The sequence below is a fragment of the Astyanax mexicanus genome, chromosome 2, assembly GCF_023375975.1.
Source record: "Astyanax mexicanus isolate ESR-SI-001 chromosome 2, AstMex3_surface, whole genome shotgun sequence".
Lineage (NCBI taxonomy): Eukaryota > Metazoa > Chordata > Actinopteri > Characiformes > Acestrorhamphidae > Astyanax > Astyanax mexicanus.
Window position 1 is genome coordinate 4,732,633 of NC_064409.1, and position 23,163 is coordinate 4,755,795.

The following is a 23,163-nucleotide window of genomic DNA, read 5'->3' on the forward strand; positions in this document are numbered from 1 at the left end:
AACAGATGGCAGCAATCCAGATTTCCTTGCCTTATTAAAAACTCAACAATGAACAATGCATTTTTCACCAATTAAGTATTTACCAGATGCAGTGGTTTAGTAATGGCCATCTGAACATTCTCAAAATCTTGGAAAAGGCATGTGCAGAGTCTGCTATCTGGCCCAATCTGAAGTATTCAATTAGATGAGCCATGGGAGAGTGAGTGCGAGGGCCGGACAGGTTAGCCGCCTTCATATGAGGCGAGGAAAACAGTGACACGGTCTGCAGGGGTTTCCTGCCACAGAGGCGTGAGCTTTATATAAATCCACTCTCGCATATTTTCACATCTGCTGCTCACATGCTACCTGGTGCCTTTCCATCCGTGTATCAAGCATCTGGAATGCAGCTTTCGCATAACTCAACGGCACATGCACAACTGTATTTTAGCACTTCCTACAAGTGCCTTGAAACAGCTCAGCATTAATAACGGAAATCTGTGCTGCAAAGGCCTGTTTTTTCTGCTACAATGACACATGCAAGATGTACAAACCATTATGGTCTTAAATGAAAGGTAATATATACACAATTATTAATTTATGATTGCCAAATAGATAAATATGTAATATACCCTATACTATTTCATATGCATTGACCTCCAATCTGCTAGAAGTCGAAATATAGATCAATATTTAAGAGTGGTGAGTTAAAATAACAGATGTTGAGTCTGTAAAAAAAGATAATTCAGGCATTTCAGATTTCCTTGTACTCACAAGTACAGCTTTGTAAAAAACTAAAAGAGAACCCTTAAAAATGATGAGTTTCTTCAATTTTACCGGATTTAAAACAGCTGGAATATAATCAAGAGGAAGATGGATGATCACAAGCCATCAAACCACCAAACTGAACTGCTTGAATTTTTGCACCAGGAGTAAAGCAGCATAAAGTTATCCAAAAGCAGTGTATAAGACTGGTGGAGGAGAACATGATGCCAAGATGCATGAAAACTGTGATTAAAAACCAGGGTTATTCCACCAAATGATTTCTGAACTCTTAAAACTTTATGAATATAAACTTGTTTTCTTCGCATTATTTGAGGTCTGAAAGCTCTGCATCTGTTGTGTTATTTCAGCCATTTCTCCTTTTCTGCAAATAAATGCTCTAAATGATCATATTTTTATTTGGAATTTGGGAGAAGTGTTGTCTGTTGTATTCCCTACATGACTTAAATGCTTCCCTGCTTCAACACACCTGATTTAAAGGAGAACTCCGGTGTAAAATCAACTTTTGGTGTAGTAAACACGATTAAAAGTTCTTTACCTTTGTTGAATAGCACACCTCCGTTGTCCCACAGCGTTCTGAGATTTGTTTTAAATGTCAGGGCTCTCCGGATTCTAGCAAGGAGGTGTGGAGCTACTTTGAGCTGAATAACGGTGGAAAAAAACGATTTATCGGGGTAAATTATGCCCCATGTCACCCAGTCTGAAGGATGTTTGGACAGACTGTTCAATGTGGATCTCGGAACACTGTGGGAGAAAGGAGGTGTGCTATTCATCAAAGATAAGTATTTTATTATGTTTTACGACAACAAAAGTCCATTTTACACCAGAGTTCTCCTTTAAAAGATCAGCTTGGTTAATATATATATATATATATATATATATATATATATATATATATATATATATATATATATATCAACAGGGCCCCCCCCCCCCAAACAAATCTCAAAGTAATGGTATTATTTTTTTATTTATTTATGCCATCGAGGGTTAATCATATAGGCTAATCTTACAGAATTTCCCACCTGAAGTCCCTTAATATACCTGATCTACTCCAGGTAGCCATAAAGAAGTCCAGGCAATCAATCTATCTATGTATCCATTCTCTAAGGTTTCATTGAAATTCAAAACCACTGGTCAACACTGGCACCCAAACACACTTAATCTCGCCCCCCATAAACCGGGTATGTGTGTGCGCGCGCCCACATTCCTCCGCTGCGCCTCCTCGACGCACAGGGCCGTTTTTATTGGCCTTTGGTGCGAGACTTCAAACAGAAAGCCCGGATCTGCCGAGCCCGTGTCATGGCGGGGCTGCATTTGAAAAGGACAATGGCTCGCCTAGCACCTCCACACCAAGAGCCCTGAGCTGAGGGGGGGTGCGGGGCAGAGGGGGCTCTCTTACACCTCATTGCACCGCCGAGCGGAACTCACACTCAATTGCTGCTGTAAGCGAAGATGGCCCTTTGTCTGCGCGCGATCCAACATTCCCTTATCGATTCACAAATCAAGAGATAGAGACTGAGAGAGAGAGAGAGAGAGAGAGAGAGAGAGAGTCTGACCCGTGCACTCAATTCTCCAAAAGAGAGACACTGACCTCAGCAGCATCATCACTCCATCACCCATGCACCTATCCATCCACTCACCTATTTGCATCACGCGCCCGAACACGGAGGTGTTGTCCACCGTGCTGCAGTTCCACCGCCTCTGCCTGAACTGGTACTGGCACTCCTTGATGCCAGTCTTGGCCCCCTCGCCGATGTACACCATGTGGTCCTGGTACAGCTGGCACAGCTTCCTCTGGCCCTGAGACAGACCCGTCAGCTGGCTGCACAGCGGCTGGGCTCCGATGATGTACATCTCCGGCCTCTGGATGGGGTTCATGGCTAAAGACCTGCGCCATGACAAAGCGATTTAACACTTTTAACCACTTTCTCATCATCCAAACAGCACAACAGCTCAGTGCTGAAGCTTCTGCTTCATTTTAAATATATGTTTAAACTATATTAACCAACAATATATCATACAGAAGTAGCTTATAAAATCAGTAAACGCATATAAGCATATTACAGTATGCTTAGTGTTTTTAAAACTATAGCTACATGGTGTTGCGTGTTGCAAGCTGTATGCAAATTAAGCTACACCCCTAGACCTGTAATTGGTCAACTAAAATGTTAACCTCTTTTAAGCCGAAGACGCATGTATGCAATATTTACAGCTCACAAGACATCAAACCAAGCTGAACTGCTTCAATTGTTGCACCAGGAGTAAAGGCATAAAGTTATCCAAAAGCAGTGTGTAAGAATGGTGGAGGAGAACATGCCAAGATGCATGAAAGCTGTGATTAAAACAACAGGGTTATTCCACCAAATATTGATTTCTGAACGCTTAAAACTTTATGAATATGATTAGCCATTTCTCATTTTCTGCAAATAAATGCTCTAAATGACAATGTTTTTATTTGGAATTTGTGAGAAATGTCCGTAGTTCATTTTCATTTTACTCAAAAATATATCTATAAATTGCAAAATCAGAGAAACTGATTCAAACTGAAGTGGTCTCTTAATTGTTTTCAAGAGCTGTACATATTTTAATAAAACAATGAAAAACTGAGAATTTCAGCTTACTTGTGGTATAGGCTATAACTGATGTTTTTTTAATTGAGAGTTTATAAGATTATACTACCACTTCTTTTTTAATATTCTGCTTTAACTAATACTAAAACCAATTATATGTTACTCCTTAAGTAAATTACATTAATTACTACTTAGGTATATACTTTGGTCTCACACGTTTTTAGATCTAGTATCTTTTTCAGCCTATTATTTAACTTGCTGGTGTTTTTAGGTTGCTCTACACACACCTACCCACCTAACTCCAGCTCCAACTGTGAGCGCAGCTCTTCCTAAAGTCCACAACACAAGGTCAAGACGCCAAGTCCTGTTGGGTGCTGCTGTCCTTATTTACAAACAGGCTGACCATTTGGGCCGCAGGGTAAATATTGTGACAAAAACCTCCACATTTGTTCTCAGTGAATTTAGCGCAGTTTCATCAATCGCAGCCACGAGAACAAAATAAATACAAATTAATCTGAATTAAATCTGAATTATTACACGTAAAAGCATTTAAAACTTTCTTCATATACAGTCTTGTTGGTCAGCCTAGTTTGTGTTTGTTTTTTGTTTTTTTAGAAGTGTATGTTGATATGCATGTATGCATGATCTTACCACCATGAGTTCGCGTGCGCCAGTCTCTGGGAGCTGCAGGCGAGGAGTGTGATGATGGTGAGGATGAAGCGCAGGCTCTGGATCGCATCCATCCCTGTCCGTCCAGCTCAAGGCGATCCTCTGGGGGGCAACAGGGCAGGACGTTAGCCTACAGACCTCCGGTCCAGTGGGATCAACCTCCAAACTTCCAGACTTTTACAAACTCAGAAAACTAAGAAAATAAAACCTCCGCACGTGCGACATGCATGCGGGACTAGCTCTCTAACTCTTAAACTCTATACACTGAACAAAAAAAAGGAAGCAAAATCCTTAAGACACCCAGACTTAAGACTATGCCATCTGATTTAAGGCTAAATAATCAAACAAACTGAAGAAAAATAAATAAAATGAAAGTGCAGATCTGTGGAAGTTGTGCTCTTGAGTGTTAAATTAAGCACATATGATTAAAAAAAGAAATAAGAAAACTAAGAGCTGCCATAACGTGGGGATTAAAAACACTCCTGACACTTTAGACACTCTACTCACTAATGCTGCCGCTAACTAACTCACTTCCAACTCTCACTCTTTCACCACTTGCACACGCTTTTTTTACGCGCTGGCTTTGTTTATCCCACCTGCATTCCGACAAGCCACGCCCCTCAGAGCAATGCACTGGCTAGTCCTGTCACGCTGTCTTCGCGTTGATTGGCTAACTGGGTCCTATATCTCGTCTTAGAATTAATGAGCGCGTGTTGTTGCGCCCCGTATTCTGATTGGTCGGCAGATTATATACACAAACCGTCCACCAATCCTGGTGAAGCGGCGTGGGCTGTCAGCCAACCTTAGCAAAGGAGTAGCGAAGGAGGCGGGTCTTACTTGAATACAGGTGGGAAACAAAATGCGTCTATACTGCTATAACAGGGAGGAGCTTTTTTTTTTTAGAGTTTAGAAATTATAAAGCGTAGCAGAAAGAAAGCAGAGAAAGCTGTGTGGAGCTGAGAAAGACTTGGGAGTGATTTGATTAGACCCATGTCTATTGTATATTACTCTATTCCTGTTATTTCAGGAGAAATAATAAAAAAAGATATGTTTCTGGCAGTATTTTTTTTTTTAGGATAGAAAGGAAAGACTGGGATGTTTTTCATCGCATGCAAAGTAAAAAAGGGCTGATACGTTTGTTTTTGTGTTAGTTATCTAAATAATTAATTTCTATTCATTATATTTTCGAGGGATTCATTTTTTCATTTTATTTTATTATTTATAGTCGCAGCATTGATAGCATGAGAAAATTAAGAGAGAAAGAGAGAGGGAGAAAGAAATAGAAAGAGAGAGAGAGCATAAAGGAGTTAACGACTTGGAAAAAGTAATTTCCATCGAAGTTCACATGCGTAAAATCCTCTTTTCATTCTGTTCTATGCTTTATTGCAATAAACCAGAATGGGGAGGGGGTGGTTTGAGAAGGGTGGGGGCTCTCAATCTGAATAAAGGAATATAATAAGGCTAAAGGAGGCCATACATATGATATCTGACAGTTCCACCCCTCCTACATTTATAAATCTCCCAAAACGCTTAATGGTTAGCACAGAAATTCTACATTAACCTTAGAACACCGACGTTAAAATTGGTAACACCATCACCAACCAACGTTGGGTATATACTGTATGTATGACCAGTTTTGGAACTAATCTTTAATTTTACAACGCACAACATCACATAAAATAAAAAAATAAAATAAACATAGATGGGAGGAAGGATTGATCCATAACATTAATGACATTAATGAGCGCCCTGAAGCTCCCAAAGTCCCATGCAACTCAAAGTGACAACAGGAACACAATCAAAAAATCACGTGGAATTTTTTTAGAACATTATCTTTCTATTTTAGGGTTAAAACACCGAAATTAGCCAACATCACCGCATGCACAATAACATAAAACAAATAAAATTCTGTACGTTTCACACCAATCACACAGAACCAGTTCTCGTTGTTAGATTAAAGAAAACCCCCTTCGGTACTATATTGTATATATTGTACTGTATGGCGTCCTAAGAGCTGCAAGGGCTGTAATTCGCCTCCAAACTGTTTTACAGCATCAAGTTTTATCTGAGGGCTCCGTCCCTCAGTGCTCGGCTCCGAGCTGCTGCACAGACGCCACTCGATTTCCGAGCAGTCTGTGCATGATAAAGCAGCCGCTCCAAACTCTTTCATCTGTGGGAATCCACACGCCCAGCCATCACCTTTTCACACGGCCAGGGGGCTCCAGTAACACCCCCCCCCCAAGACCCGGGCCGAGGACACCCAATCCACAGCGCGCTACAGCCGGAGCAGCGCTTCCCCACTGGAACCAGTCATTAGGACGACATGTGTAGCCTTTATGAGAGACTAATAGGGACGAGGAGTGCACGAGGAGACTAACTTTTATCTCATGTAGAGATCTTTATAAAGATAAAAAAGAATCCCTGCTAAAAAGAAAAAACCCTGCCCAAAACTATGGAAGACCATTCCTGCCACCTAAATAAATAAAAATAATCCAGTACATTTTTTTAGTAAACTGCAATCTCTATATTTTTTTGAGAGAGTAAGTCATTATTCCGAGATACTATCTCATTATTTTGAGATATTAAGTCATAATCTTGAGATACTAAGTCACTATTTTGAGATACTAAGTCATTATTTTGAGATACTCCTTCAGTGAAGCCTATACCATACTGTGGTGTCTAGAAAACCACTAGGGGGAGCTTAGTGGGTAAAGAGAGAAGAGGATCTCAATATATTGAGATAGAAGTTTATTTAATAATAATAATAAAAAACAAAATGTGCTGTTTTTTCCATACAAAACCAAATCAATACCCAGCTGAAATGTGGTCGAAATATGATTATGATTGTGAACGTTGAAACAACGTTAAATCAACGTTGATGTTATGGTTAAATCAACGTTGGATTGGACATTACTTTAGTCATATTACAACCACATTTAAACGTTGAAGGTCAGTTGTGTGCCAGCTGGGTTACAATTTCAGTTCTTTACACTTTCACAGGCCCTACAATTCACAGGCCCTACAATTGAACCCTGTGGAACTCCACACAGTTCATAGTAGTTTCTGTAGTGGTAATAATAGTAAAATAATTTTAAGCCTAGGGTTCAACTTTAAAACAACATTGAATCAAGATTTAATGTTTAATAGATGTGCAAACGTTGAAATTTTATTGTTGAATCAACATAATCTCCTCAAACTTCTGCCTTTCGAATTTTACATTTCATAATTTCTAAAAACAGTTGGATGCAGGAATGAAAAAGTGGTTTTACATCAATTTGCAGTAACTGATTTTTAATTTAGCACCAATTCTTACCATACCTGCGGGAATGTTCATCTTCTATTATTTTTACTGTTGTGAATTTGAGGTCAGATGTTTAGTAATGAGATTGGTGATGGGTAACATTCTTCATACTCTGTTCACACTAAAAAACAGAGGTACGAACAGAAGTACTTTCTTGTACTCAAAGGTAGACTTTTAATAATTGTACCCTCAGAGATATAATATTGGTCATTACATGGTCAGATGTTCCCTCTGAAGTACAAACTTTTTCCTAACAGCAGGAAGTACAGATTTGTACCATTTATCCTGTTTTCAGTACAAATCTGTACTTACTTTTCTTAGTGTGTAGCCTTACTACAGTGATGTAAGGCCACTTTTTAATTTTTATAACCTACTATTTTAAATATAGATCAAGGATTTAATGAACCATTTACCTTTTAATGCTCGCTTTTCAATTTTACTGTTGAATTCCTTTACACATATTCACAGTAAAATATATATATATAAAGATTATATACAATCATTGCATTAGACGTACGTCAGACGCGTCCCTCTAGTGGCCATATTTGGCAACTACAGTTTCAGGTTTATTAACAAAAAACACGACGTAGAGTACTGCGAGGTACATCAAGATTAAAATCATATATATATATATATATATATATATATATATATATATATATATATATATATATATATATATATATATATATATATATATATATTAATAACAATACAATATTCTATTATTAATATTTTGTGTTTAATGGTTGGAACTGATCTCTAGAAGCAAGTAATACACTTTTAAAAGGAGCTAGTTCAGTTTTATCTCCAGAACTAAACCCTAAAGCTCTCCTACATTCATCTACAACTCTGAGAATGTTTAGCATCTGTGTGTCACTTTAGCAACGTCATAGGTTAAAGTAAAGGACAGATTAAGTGCAGTAAAATAAACTTTACACTGCTTTTAATGTCAACATAGACATTTGTGAATATACAGCTCTGGAAAAAATAACCTCTGGAATATAATCAAGAGGAAGATGGATGATCAAAAGCCATCAAAGCACCAGGAGTTGCATAAAGTTATGCAAAAGCAGTGTGTAAGACTGGTGGAGGAGAACATGCTTAGATGCATGAAAACTGTGATTATATGAAAAATATTGATTTCTGAACACTTACAACTTTATGAATATGAACTTGTTTTCTTTGCATTATTTGAGGTCTGAAAGCTCTGCAAATAAATGCTCTACATGACTATATTTTTATATTTTATTATATACGATGTTCATTTTACTTAAACATATACCTATAAATAGCAAAATCAGAGAAACTGATTTAAATACTGAAATGATCTCTTAATATTTTCCACAGCTGTATATAGTGAATAATACATTATACCACTTTTACATTTGTCTTCATTGTCAGTGCTGCCTCGAGTTGCCACAAGGTGGAGCAATTTAGCAAAAAATGAACAAAGGCCATCAAGTCCGAGAAGCCCATTTTCTTCTGAGAGGTGTGCAATAGCAGCGCAACCAGACGCAATGCCTGTGTAATACATGGAGGAAGCTTGGCCTTGGACAATTGAAGATGATCAGAAATGAGAATTAAACAAGCTGCCGTTTTCCAACTTAAAAGAAGGAGTTTTCTGTAAAGCGGAGCCGATCCCGGTTCAGGCCTCAGCTCTTATGAAAGTGAATGTCAGTCATCTGTTGGTGGGCCTCTGGTTTCAGGTTGTGCTGTAAAGAGCAGAGCGCATCTCGAGCTGCATCCTTTGAGGGTTTTTTCTCCTCAGGCGATGGCGGCGTGCAGCATCATGACCTGACAGATTCTCTCCAGTAGCGGCAACATCGGCAGAAGCAGCGGCAGCAGCGGCAGCAGCGGCAGCTCTCAGACTGTCAGAATTATGCACCGACACCCAGTGCTGCCTGCAACACACTCACACATTCCAATCACACAGACCACAACTCACCTACCTCATCTGAGAACTAGATCATCTGGGTGATCTGTGTGTGTGTGTGTGTGAGTATGTGAATGTGTGTGTGTGTCATGTGCCGGAGTGTGTTTGGCGAGTGGGTGTACATCCTCCAACATCACGGCTCGTGTGCCTGAGCCTTCAGAGTGTTTCGAGCTGAAGCTTGAGAGGATGGATGTTATGTATTCTATACCTTTAGCACACTGTCAGATACAGTATATGCACCAGCAGAGCAGCCCAGCTGCAGCTCAGAGCGAATATGAATGAAGGCTAAAGTCCTGAAGAAAGGAATTGTTTCTAGAGCTCGGTTTAGGAATACTGGGGCCTCTAGATTACTGACTGGATTGACTAGAGCCTGTGTTAAAGGAGAACTCCAGTGTTAAACTGATTTTTGGTGCAGTAAAACATGATAAACAGTAAAAACCTTGCAGCTTTCTGAGATCAAGTCATTTTTTGCAGTTTGTCCAAATTTTTTCCAAGGCTTTAGAATGGATAATATGGGGCATAAAACAGTTTTCATTACTGGTGTTGTTATACACTTGAATATATTAGACCTGCGTGAATGCATAATGACTTAATATTCATTTAAAAGCTCTTTGACCAGTGGTAGGATGGTCCCCCATTATATGTGAATCTTGGTCCTCCCAAGGTTTCTTCCTCCTCCAGCTCTGAAGCTCTGTTTTTCCTTGCCTCTGTGCTCACTGGGGGTTCTTTATTATATTGTATGTTCAGTGCTCTGTCTGTTTTTTCTTTCTGTAAAGCTGCTTTGTGACAACATCAGTTGTAAAGCACTATATAAATAAATTTCATTTGATTTGATTTGATTTAAGATGGCAGCGAACAGAGATGTAGCTAACGCTATGCGTTGAAAACAGTGTTTTTTAATAAGCTTTTTTCTGCACTTTTAAAGTTATTAAATGTCGTTTTAAATGTCCAGGGCTGGGGCGCCGAGTGGTCCAGCGGTCTAAAGCGCTGCCACTATGAGCGGGAGGTTGCAGGTTTGAACCCCCGCTCATGCAGCCTTTCCATCAAGCTGTCGGCGCTCAGAGGGAGAACAATTGGCCCTGCTGCCTCCGGGTGGGTAGATGGCGCTCTCTCCCCACATCACTCCTAGGGTGATGTCCAAAGCACAGGGCATCTGTGAGCTGATGTATCAGATCCGAGCCGCTGTGCTTTCCTCCAAGCGCGCTGTGATGCTACTCGGCAGCTTGAAAAGTGTTAGTGTTAGTTTTCACCCTCCTGGTGTGTTGGGGCATTACTAGTGATAGAGGGAGTCCTAATGAATGGGTTGGGTAATTGGCTGTGCTTAATTGGGAAGAAAATTGGAAATAAAATTATTTTTAAATGTCTAGGGCTCTCCAGATTCTATTAAAGAGGTGTGGGGCTACTTTGAACCTGGATAACAGTGTAAAAAGTGATTTATTGGGTAAAATTATGCCCCATTTCATCCATTCTAAAGCATTTTTGGAAAAACTGCAAAAAATGACTGGATCTAGGAAAGCTTCGGGAGAGCAGAGGTGGGCTAATCAATAAAGGTACGTACTTTTTATCATGCGTAACTACTCTAAAAGTCAATTTTACACCGGAGTTCTCCTTTAACCCTTGTGTGGTGTTCATATTTTTGTTACTCGTTTACTTTGTTACTTGTATTTAATTCAGCAAAATTAAGCAATTTTACATTAAAATGCTTTACACATGCTTGCTTCACCTAAATTGCGAGCAATATAAACAGTGGTTTATTTACATGGTTAATATTTGCCCTTTACCTTTCTTATGTTACATTTCTTTCAAAAAGTGCTACTCTTTTTTTTTCATTAGTTTTTTAATAAAATGTAAAAGAAAATGAATTAAACTCAAGATATGAGTAGAAGATTTGTTTAGTTTCAAATTTACAAATGAAGCAATGTTTATTAGACCTTGGCCAAACATACTGTATGTAATATAAATGTGTGTGTGTGTGTGGGGGGGGGGGGGGGGGGTGGTGGTGTACAGTGTGTGTTTATTGAAAATGTGTCTTGATATATGTTTCTCACAAAAAATGAGCCAATGCCAATGAGTTTGAGTTAGAAAAAATATTTTTTTAGTATCATTTGATGAAAAATGAAAACGGGTCCCACAGACCCGAACACCACACAAGGGTTAGCTCAGGCTCTAGTGGATCCAGTCAGTTCTTGAGAATGATGAGAAGCCATAATGAAAATGAGCTGAAATGAAATAGGAGTAACAAGGAGTAGAAGTAATCTGAAGAATATCATCTGAAAATAATTACTCCAGTGAAGTATAGATAACCACCATTATTTCTACTTAAGTAAGGTAACAAAGTATGGGTACTTAATTACTTGACACCTAGAGACACTAGAGGTAGATTCTTCCTTCAATCTTACAGTCCAACTAAAACCATCAGCAGTGGGTAGAGGGTGAACCTGTGTGTGTGTGAGAGTGTGTGTGTGTGTGTGTGTGTGTGTGAGAGAGAGAGAGAGTGTGTGTGTGTGTTTCTCTCCTTCTGGCTGTCTGTGTGAGAGAGTTCAGGCCGAGGACTAGAGGGACCCTCACTCTCTTTCTCTCTCTCTCTCTCTCTCTCTCTCTCTCTCTCTCTCTCTCTCTCTCTCTCTCTCTCTCACACACACACACACACAGATGTAGCCTAGGCCCCAGAAGGAGCAGTGTGTGTGTGTGTGTGTGTGTGTGTGTGTGTGTGTGTGAAGAGGGAGACACACAGCTCAAAGCATTGCAGCAGAGAATCCTTCTCCCCTCAAAGCACACACTCCGACGTTCATCAAACAGCCGTTTGACTGATTTAATGAACACAATCTGCAGCACAGACTCTCAGCCTCCCTCTCTCTCTCCCTCTCTCTCTCTCTCTCTCTCTCTCTCTCTCTCTCTCTCTCTCTCTCTCACACACACACACACACACACACACACATGGCAGAAAGAGGGAGAGAAAAAGAGGAGAGAGCAACAAACAGCCATATGTGGAGTGTGTTTTTAGCGAGCTGTGAACTTGCAGCACTTATCAGAATCGCTGCATTCACAAGACCATAAAAAGCGCCTCCTTCTCTCTCTCAGATCACAGCAGGGATGGGGTGATAGCATCAAGGGTGGATGATGCGATAAAACTGAAATTATTCACCCCTTGGGTGTTTTCTCCCCTTTTTTTAATGGTTTTATAAATGGAATCAAGGTCCAAAATAAATAAATTAGCTTTATTCAAGAATTTAAATACATAATAAAAACTAAATACGATTTTTACAATAGTATTATATAGACATTAAAGTATTTGTAAAAGTGATTGTATAATATTATCTCCTTTTAAAGTGACTAACCTAATTCAACTAAGGTTCAGTGAAGTAGTGCTAGTCACCTTGCAGTAAATGTTTCGCAGCTTAAGAGACCCTGCATCCATTGTTGCCTATTTGAAATATAAAAGAGAAAATACACGCAGGCTTCCAATGCAACAGAAATAAAAAAAATATATTGAATATTTTAGTTAATTGGATTTATTTGCTATATAGATTTTATAGTACAATATTAAAATCTTATTTTTCACTGGATTTTCATAATCCTTGCATTTTTCAACCAATCAATCAATCAATGAATCAATCAATCAATTAACCAATCAATCAATCAATCAATAATATGCAATTATCTTACATACACCTATTTCCAAATTTCTTATGTCTGTTGTTGGGCAGGACAAGTAGTAGCCCACCTAACCAGGGCTAAAATCTCTGTGCCACCCTGATAATGTTCAATATGCATTTTTGGAGTACAAACACACTAGACAGTTCTGGTAACGATGAGCAGAGAGATTTTTTCAGACTGGTTTTGGGTTTGCCATTTCAGAATGTCTAAAGCTACCATTAAAAAGATGTATGTCAAGACTTAATCATCTGTAGACACGTTTGGCGTTTCCAAAAACATACCTTTCTATTAGTTGGTGACTTGCCAATGAAAATAAACCTTAATAAACCTTAAAACCCAGTATTGACTGTGAGTTTAGTCAATGCTGACGACACTATGTCAGAATACTTTTATACTTTTAGTCACAAAGAGGTCTAAAGAATAAGTTTAACGTTTGCTGGAATAATATTTTACTTCTTTAACTCAAATACACAGATTGTGTACTCGATCCACAACTGATAGTTGTTAAGATTGTAAGTTTTTGAATAGGGTTTTTCGAGTGAAAGCATTAAGGAAGTGTTTTTTTTTCCACACATAGAGAAGTGGGCAAATGTACCCTGCTTGTGTGAGTGACCACTTCTGTATTAAAGCATTGCTAAATGCTGTGATTGTGTTGAGTAACTCCTTTGGTTTTTGCAAGAGAAAAAGTTGCGAAAACGTTTTTTTCTTTTTGTACGTGATTTAGAAATGCAGAAGAAGCTGCTGGCTGTTCATGCTGGAGGTGGAAATGAAAATGATATACAGTACTGTGCAAATGTTTTAGGCATCTGTGGGAATTTTAAGTAAAGAAAAACCTTCTAAATCTGGGCAGTAAGTGTTTATTAGCTCAGTAAAACACTAACATTACAATAAATACAAACAGTGCAACTTTTACAGCCCTATGTTCCTTAAAACATCTTCTAATCTCTCCTCATCTGAGGAGTTTAATAGAGTTATTTCTAGTTCTAATCATAGTTCTCAACACCTGTTTTGGTGAATCAAATCTTACTGAAGTTAAATCAATAGGTGAGCTGCTGACGGAACTGAACAAATGCACATGCAGGATGAGGAGCATCCAGGAGAAATCTGGAATCTCTACACTTTGTTCTACAGATTGGATCACAGGATATAACATACTTATCTAAAAATGAGAAATTCTTGCTACTTTTTTCATGGTAAAAACACTCATATTGCTGAGATAAATTAATTAGTGTAATTTGCTTAGGTGCCTAAAACTTTTGCACAGTACTGTATATAGAATATATTGAAGGAAATCTTCTTTAACCCTTCACAGTGTGTGTGTGAGGTGGCAGTGGGTTGGTAAGTGTTCTGTTTTTTGTGTATGTGTGTGTGTGTGTGTGTGTGTGAGGTGGCTGTGGGGCGGTAAGCGGTCCAGCTGTGTGTCCCAGCATGCTTTGCGGCAGGTTGCTGGGAGATCAATGGCGAGGCAGCTCTGACAGATCCGTGCGCTGAGGTGTCTGAGCGAGCAGCCTGCTGTATATCATTACCACTGCTGCCTGCTGCTAGTGACTAACACACACACACACACACACACACACTCCCAAATCAAAGACATGTGCTCTAGCCCCCCCCCCCCACCACCAGAACACACATACACACACCTCTCTCTCTTTCACTGTCATGTCCATAACTCTCGTTCTTTTCCCATGCTGGTTTCATTCCTTTCCATCCCTCTCTCTCTCTCTCTCTCGCTCTCCCATTGTCTGTACTTCCTCTTCTTTCCTCTGACCTCCACACTTCCCCTTTTACTTCCTTTCCTCTCTTCCAACCCTTGCTCTCTCCCTCTCTTTATATTCTTTCAATCAGTTTGGCTCTAATATTCTGCATTTATTTAATTTACTGTCTTTCACATTTGTCATTCTCTCTCTCACTATATCTTTGTCTCTTTCTTTCTTTCTTTTTCTGTCTCTGTCTTTCCTTCTCCATCACTCTTTCCAAAATCTCTCTCTCTCTCTTTTCTGCCTCCCTCCTCTTAGTTTATCTCTCCCTCATTAGGCACTTACTTTTCTTTTCACTTTCTTTTTTCCCTCCCTCTGTCCACTCTGTTTCAACTCTTTCCCTTAACCTCTTTCTTTCTTTCTTTCTTTCTTTCTTTCTTTCTTTCTTTCTTTCTTTCTTTCTCTCTCTCTCTCTCTCTCTCTCTCTCTCTCTCTCTCTCTCTCTCTCTCTCTCTCTCTCTCTCTGTCTTCCCTTCTCCATCTCTCTCCCTAAAAGTCTCCCTCTTCCACTCTTTCTCTGTGCTTTTCTCACTCAGTTACTCACTCACTCACATTTTCTCTTTATTTTTTTCCTTCTCTCGTTCACCACTGCTGCCTCCCTCTGTGCCCTCCTTTCCGTTTATCTATCTATCTATCTATCTATCTATCTATCTATCTATCTATCTATCTATCTATCTATCTATCTATCTATCTATCTATCTCCCTTACTGTCATTCTCTCTCTCTCTCTCCCTCTCTTACTCTTTTTCTCTCTGTCTCTCAGACAGGCAGTGGATGACTCATGCGAACAACTCTTGCTGTGAAGCAGTGAACTGGTGGCAGCTCTCTCTCTCTTTCCCTCTCTCTCTCTCTCTCTCTCTCTCTCTCTCACCCCCTCTCCCTCTCCCCTCCCTCCCAGCCCATATGGCTCTCTGCACCGACTGCTCAGGAAACCAGACGTAGGCCAAACTGGCCGCACATCACTCACTCCCTCTGTTTGCTGCACGCCTGAGACGCCCTCTCCCTCTCTTTCTCTCCCCTCTGCCTCCCTCCCACCATCCCTCCTCAATTTGTTCTCAGTAAGAAGTCTGATAGGGCAGGGTGTAGTGTGGAGAAGCAGCGGGGGAGGCTGATATAAAAGCGCTGCGGCTGCTTAGAGCTACTTTATTCTCTAATAAATACATACATCGTGGACGGCTCGGCGGAAAGGCCACGTATCGGGCTCGGGCTGCCGGGCCCTGCCCCTCTGGCACAGGCCTGGCAGGCAGCAGGTTGCCCGAGCACACAGCACATGTTATTGATTTGTAAGCTCCTCGGAGCGACGCTAGTGTTAGGAGATGCGCGGCAGGGGCTGGTATTATGTCCTGGACTTGGCAGAACAACATATCCAACACTGACCCTCCTCTACGCTCCATATGACTGCTGCTCTCGCCACATTAGTACTGCTGCTAATGAGCTTTATAGAGTTTCAAAGGAAAAGTACAGGTTGAAACCCTGCAGTAAAGGGGGTTTATAGGACACTGCTGGTGGTCTCACTTCTCTTTGGGGTCTCTGATAGCTGTTGCTGTTGCTTTTAGGCCTGTCACAATAATTACATTATCAAAGTATCGTACAATAAATGGACTTGACCTCAATAATATTTGATATTGTGATATCGTCTATTGTGTTTATTTATGTGTTTGTTCATATATATATATATATATATATATATATATATATAACACTGAGGACTCAATGCTTCAAAAACTGAGACTCCCGTACCTGCAGTAGGTGAAGAAAAATATTTATTTCCCAAACTTTCCCAAACTTTAGTTTTCTTTAAAAGGGTAACATTTCATTTTTGTTATGATATTCTACTATCATTATATCAGTGATATTAAATCGCCTTAAAATGACAAAAATTAGATTGATTATCGCAATAAATTCTGGGACAATATATCGGCCACAAAAAAATCCTATCGTGACAGGCCTAGTCGCTAAGCATTATTATGCTTTAGTGCACTAAAGTATACTTGTGGCCACATTATTATTCAGTATATTTTTAAACAGGATTTTTTGTTGTACTTATTATACTTGTATAAAAATAGTACAAAACTCTTACATTGTCTTAAATTGTGCTAAGTGTACCTAACTGTACTAAAATGGAACTATTTTAAATATACTTAGGAATATACCAAGAATTGATTTAAATATACATACAAATACATTTACATTAGAGTACAATATACTTTTTGTTCCTGTCTTTTGTAAGTAGTACACTTTTAGCATACTCTGTTGAGTATAAAAATATTTAATATACTATACTAAAATTTTTAGCGTGTTACAAATGTACTTTAACTTATTTTAAATTACTAGTAGTAATTGAATTTACTTTCTAAAAAGTTAAATTTTTAACATACTATGTATACATTTTAAACGTACTATATGTATATAATCGCATATTTTAATTATGCTTACATTAAACTTATAATACATATGATGAGTATCACAACTGTATCACTATTATACACCAGGTATATTAGAAATATACCAAGAATTGATTTAAATATACATACAAATACATTTACATTAGAGTACAAATATACTTCTTGTTCCTGTCTTTTGTAAGTAGCACACTTCTAGTATACTTATTTAAGTATAAAATATATTAAATATATTTGACTATACTATACTACAATTTTGAATGTGTTACAAATGTACTTTACTGATTTAATTGTTTTTTTATTCAATTTATATTCAAAAACGTTACATGATACATTGTACACTAAGTAAAATACTGTAACAGTTGTTACATTCACATTGAATTACATTAAACTAAAAGTGTACTTCATAATAGTGTTAATTTAATTTGTTTTAAATACACTATATTGTACTTTTTAAAACATATGAGCAAAAATGACTTTCAAACATTTGAGGAAAGCATAATATTAATGTACTTTTAATACAGTATATTATAGGTAGGATAACATACAAATAAGTATATATTTTTTTTCACCAGGCTGTTCTTGCTTCTCTTTGGTGTCTCTGATCCCTTGACTTTGCTGGTGGGATAATGATAGCTGTCGCCTGGTCAGTACAGCAAGAAACCAAAAACAGTAGCCAGTGGCGTCACAGCGTCACACTCAGAGGGGGGGTTGCTGCTTTCACCTCCAGCCACCCAGCCCCCAATCCAACCCCCCGAATCCCGCATATCCCTGATTGTAGTCCTACTATTTGCCATGCATATCGCACACTCAAGTTAAGGACTGTTGGGGTACAATGAAGGTGAGAAAGTGTAAAAGTGCGAGCTCTGCTTTCTTGTGCTACTGTGCTTCAACAGTTTAACATTAGAACAGAGTTCTAAGAAGATAAAAACCTTTTATCACTTTGCAAAAGCAGTCAGTAGTAATAGTAATAACTGGCTTTATAACACTCACTTTGCTTTCTCTTTTTTTACTGCGTTTTCTTTATTTTCATGACTATTTACATTGTAGATTCTCACTGAAGCATCAAAACTATGAGTGAACACATGTGGAGTTTTATGTACTTAACAAAAAAAGGTGAAATAACTAAAAACATATATTTTTAGTTGTATATTCTAGTTTCTTCTAAATAGCCGCCCTTTGCTCTGATTACTGCTTTGATTACACACTCTTGGCATCATTCTCTCAATGAGCTTCAAGAGGTGGCCACCTGAAATGAAAAGTTTTCCAACAGTCTTGAAGGAGAAGGAAGGAGTTCCCAGAGGTGTTTATTAGCACTTGTTGGCTCTTTGTCTTCTTCACTCTGCGCTCCAGCTCACCCCAAACCTCAAATCTGGATTGGGTTCAGGTCCGGTGACTGTGGAGGACAGCTCATTTTTTTTGTTAAGTACATAAAACTCCACGTGTTCATTCATAGTTTATACATGATTCCTTCAGTGAGAATCTACAATGTAAATAGTCATGAAAATAAAGAAAACGCATTGAAACTTTTGGCCTGTACTGTATATATAATACATTTTCCCTAATATCTTTTATATCGCAGTGATGAAGATATTCAAATGAAGCGAATTTAATTTGCATGTGTGTTGACGACTCAACAAATCAGAGCGTCATATGCAGGCAGTCTGGGGCTCGGCGTGAGCGTCTCAGCTGGAGATATAGGTCAACGTCGTAGTTGTGGCTGCTTCCCCCTCCCTCTCTCCCTCTCTCCCTCTCTCCCTCCCTCGGCTTCTCTCTTTCTCCTTCCCTCTCTCTCTCCCCCTCCCTCTCTCTCTCTCTCTCTCTCTCTCTTCTCGCAGCAGAAAGCAGGAGGAGGGGTGCATGCTCTCTCCTCAGGCGGCCCACAGAGGAGGTCATCAGACTGGGCTCGGTGCCCGCTCCTGCCCTGGCCCACAGGCCACTGGCCACCCATGAGTCCTGCTGCAGTGCCTCGCAGAGCCCTTGAGTCCTCAGCCTCCCTCTCCTTCTCTCTCTCTCTCTCTCTCTCCTTCTCTCTCTCTCTCTCTCTCTCTCTCCTTCTCTCTCTCTCTCTCTGTCCAGGGAGCGCAGACTGAATGTCACCCTCAGAAGCAGCGCAGGGGCCTGGGGAGCAGGACCACAACAGTGGAGGCTTTAGCACACATCAAAGACTCTACAGCGCTACAATAGAACAGCGCACTGGGAATACAGGACCCAGGCACTGAGTTCAGATACACACACACATCCCTGCACACACACTCACACACCAACACATCAACACACACACACACACATTTAGAAACAAGAAACAAGATAAGTTTATCGGATATAACTAAACTGAATCTACTGAATACTGCATGGCTACATGGTAATTCTGACCAAAGATGCCAGAATGCCAGTTCAGGTTCAGTAAAGCAGATTTTACTGACTCATAGGTCCCTATTACACTAAATCAAGCATGCAGCTTGATTTAGGGCCAGTGTCAGTGCATCTTCGCTATTGTAACAACAAGAAAAGTACATCTTATGTGTATTGAAATGCGCAAAAGGCATATACTAGGGCTGCACGATATTGGAAAAAATCAGCACCAAGCACTCAAAACCTGAGGAAAACATCAAAACAACATTAATCTGCCTTTTAATCAGGCATTTAAATGGCTTTTTAAAAGGTAAATAAGAGCATTTTTCTGGGATTAAAAGTATGAATTCATCTGTAACTGGAAATATCTGCGCAAAACTGTGCTGGACTGAGATGCACAGCTTTCGACACCTGGGTTTATGTGGATGGAGGCCATGCAGTTACCTTGTGTTTACTCCTGCCCATCCCCCACCACCTCGCGCTTCTCAGGCAGCAGCAGCCTGTTACTCACACAGACACATAGACAGCGCTGTGTATCTACAGTACTTCTTGTGTCAAGAATCAAAACACTGCAACATGTGTTTTATTTAGTTGCCTTAAGTGACATCGAATGTCCTGAGATTGTCAGTGGAGTAAACTGACCTGCTCCTTTATTCTGTAAAGGTCATTTATGGGAAAACAGGTCATTTATGGGAAGAGAAATGTTATTTTATCTTGTATACTGTATTGATTGTGTTGATTGTTGATGTAAAGTTGGGTTTGTGCACTACTGTGTTACCAAGACAGCAATGAACATCTGACTGGTAACTATTGTCTAGGTTATTTTTAGACAGTGGTGCACCTGTGTTTTTCATTGCCAAGATAGTAATATGCCAGAAATGTACCTGAACACACCTCACTTCCAGACCACCACGTTCAACAGTGTAGTGTGTATATTCATTAGCTCTATCACTATTTAAATGATGTAGGAAATATGAAAACATTGAAACATATGAAAACATTAAAATAGACTGTTTGCTGAGTCTAAGATAGCAATGAGCATTGTGATGCACGTTGGTGTAAGATAGGTCCCATTGACTTATATATTAAAAAGAGAGAAAGAGAGAGAGAGAGAGAGGTCAAAAGAGATTTGAGTGAGCCCTAAGATGTGGCCACTCATTCAAACTGGGTGGTTTAGGGGGAGGAGGGCTGGCTTTCTGGAGGCCGTCCTCAAAGGCCTGAGCGTCCACCGTCCTGACCTGATTAAACCCTCGCACCCCCGCCTTTGCTCCACATTGATTAATCTGAGAGAGAAGAAGAGAGAAAGAGAGAGAGAGAGAGAGAACCACAGGAAACTTGAAAGGACCTAAAGACCTAGATAAAGAGATTATTTTTTTAATTTTTTAAGCTTTTTTCCATAGAAATCTGCTAAACAGTTTTTGAAGAATTACTATTTTTCTCTATATCATAGATATCCCAAACATTGAATGAAGCTGAGGTCTGGATTCGGGTGTTCATTGTTCATTAGCTCATTGTTCTGAGTACACCAGCAGCTTAATTAGTCATAAGTCTAATAAATCTATCCATCTTCTATTCTCTTATCTGCTTTTCCCTGGTCAGGAGAACCCACACGGACATGTAGCAGTGCAAACCCAACTATTACATCAACAATAAACAGAATACTAAAGAAAATTACATTACATTGCTTAGTTTCCACTGCTGAGAAGCTCATAAGCACTGCTTTGTTAAGATAGCAATCCACCAAAGTCAGAGCAACCTGGCTCTTAAAGGGAATGGCAGGTGACATGCTGACTGGTTTATTTTATGTTACACAAAAAAACACCCATGACTTAAGAGAATTAGTACATGGTGTACTTTTCCTGTGGTTATGATAGCAAAGACACACTGACACGCCCCAAAATCATACTGCACGATGGACGGTTAAAGGCTCGCCTATAGAATGCTAAAATGGGGCCCCATGTCTCAATGTCTTGTGTCATCCAATAAAGGGGTATTCATAATATTCTGATATGACTTTATAAATGTGTATAAAAAAGTTTATCATGCTTTTGTTGGATTAACTGTCTCAACTCTGTCTCAAGGTAAAGCTTTCTACTACATTTTGAATGATAGCAGTAAGGATTTAATTGCATTCATCACTTAAAGCAAGAGTGATAACGCTAGAAGATAAAGTTACTTGATCTCAAACTCCCAAAATTTACACAAAAATAAAGCAGTGGATTTTTAAGGTGCCATCATTCAAGAGAACACTATCTTTAACAAAACTAAACAAAATAAAAAAAGGGGAAATATCAAAACAGATATAGTTCTGGAAATAATTAAGAGACCACTTTAGTTTCTGAATCAGTTTGTCTAATTTTGATATTTATAGGTAGATGTTTGAGTAAAATGAACATTGCTTTTTTTTATAAACTACAGAAAACATTTCTCTCAAATTCCAAATAAAAAGGAATGTATCGCTTATTTAGAGTATTTATTTGCATAAAATAAGAAAAGCTTTAATTACGCTTTTCATGCATCTTGGCATCATGTTCTCCTCCACCAGTCTTACACACTGCTTTTGAATATCTTTATGCCTTTACCCCTCGTGCAAAAATTCAAGCATTTCAGTTTGGTGGTTTGATGGCTTGTGATCATCCATCTTCCTTTTGATTATATTCCAGATAATATTTAAGCAGTATCTTATTTTTTTTAACAATTGGAGCAGTGAGAATTGAGTGAGAGAGGATGGCAATGGATAGTGAGAAAGGAGGACATGAGGATTATAAAATAAGTAAGGAGGTAAGAAGAGGGTCAGCGAGATGTCTAGGGCATTGTGGGTTCATGAACACATGAGTCAATTCATCATATATAGCTCTCTCTCTCTTTTTCCTGCTCTTTCACAAACATACCATCTGATTTTGTGGAAGTTCTGCACATTACGGCACAGTTTCCTCTCCCGAAGCTCGACGCAGCTGCTTGTAATGTTTAATTCAAATGCAAACAATGCATTTCTGCAAGAATGTATCAATTATTCAGCTTTTCATTATTGTTGTGATGAGGGCTGCACAGCTGCGGCGAGGCTGCGGCGGCCTGTCTCTCAGGCACAGCGCTCAGACACAAACACAGCGCCTTTCTTCTCCACAATCAACACACTCTAAAGGAGATGTTCCCTGACAGCTACGGAGGAACCAAAAATAACACAGGCACACCGACACACACACACACACACACACTCTCTCAGGCAGAGTCTCACTTATTTGCCTACTTTCAGCTGAACGGTAATACCTGCGAGTCACTTTCGAAACACACCAGATCAAAAGGTTGTATTCCAGTGTTTTTCAGTGCTGGAAATGCGCTTGAGTGGCGGCTGCTGCTGCCGCGGTGGAATTTGCTGGAAGTCGCGTCAGTCGGTCGGCCTCGAGTGAGAGAGACGCTCTGTAGCAAATGCTGAAGTAAGTGTGTTTGTGATTAAGAACAGCCTAACCTGAGGAGCGAGCGCTCAGTCACTTTATATAACTTCCCTCAGCAAAAGTGGCGACAGCAACTCTTTAAACGCTTTAAACTCTTTAAAGCAGTGATTCAGCTAAAAATGACATTTACTCATCTTCAGAAATTGCTTCTTTGGCTCCGAACTGGAGCGACAAAGCTCATATAGCCAGTAGGCAGGCATGGGTGCTATTTTTGAACATGTGGGGGCATATCCTGATATCCTGCACAAGTAAGCTGGTGAAAATAACTATTATTTCTTGTCACAAAAATAATTGCAATAAATG

General features: G+C 39.4%; 1 protein-coding gene across 1 annotated transcript in view; it reads right to left on the minus strand.

Annotated features, from left to right (window-relative positions):
• wnt5b (wingless-type MMTV integration site family, member 5b) overlaps nt 1-23,163 on the minus strand; it is a 150,692-nt gene that overhangs the window by 14,981 nt on the left and 112,548 nt on the right. Inside the window, exons 4-5 of the mRNA XM_049475013.1 lie at nt 3,984-4,103; nt 2,403-2,650 (exon numbers count right to left, since the gene is read on the minus strand). Of these exons, the coding sequence (XP_049330970.1) occupies nt 2,403-2,650; nt 3,984-4,075 (340 nt within the window). The 5' untranslated portion in view covers nt 4,076-4,103. The remainder of the gene's footprint in view (nt 1-2,402; nt 2,651-3,983; nt 4,104-23,163) is intronic.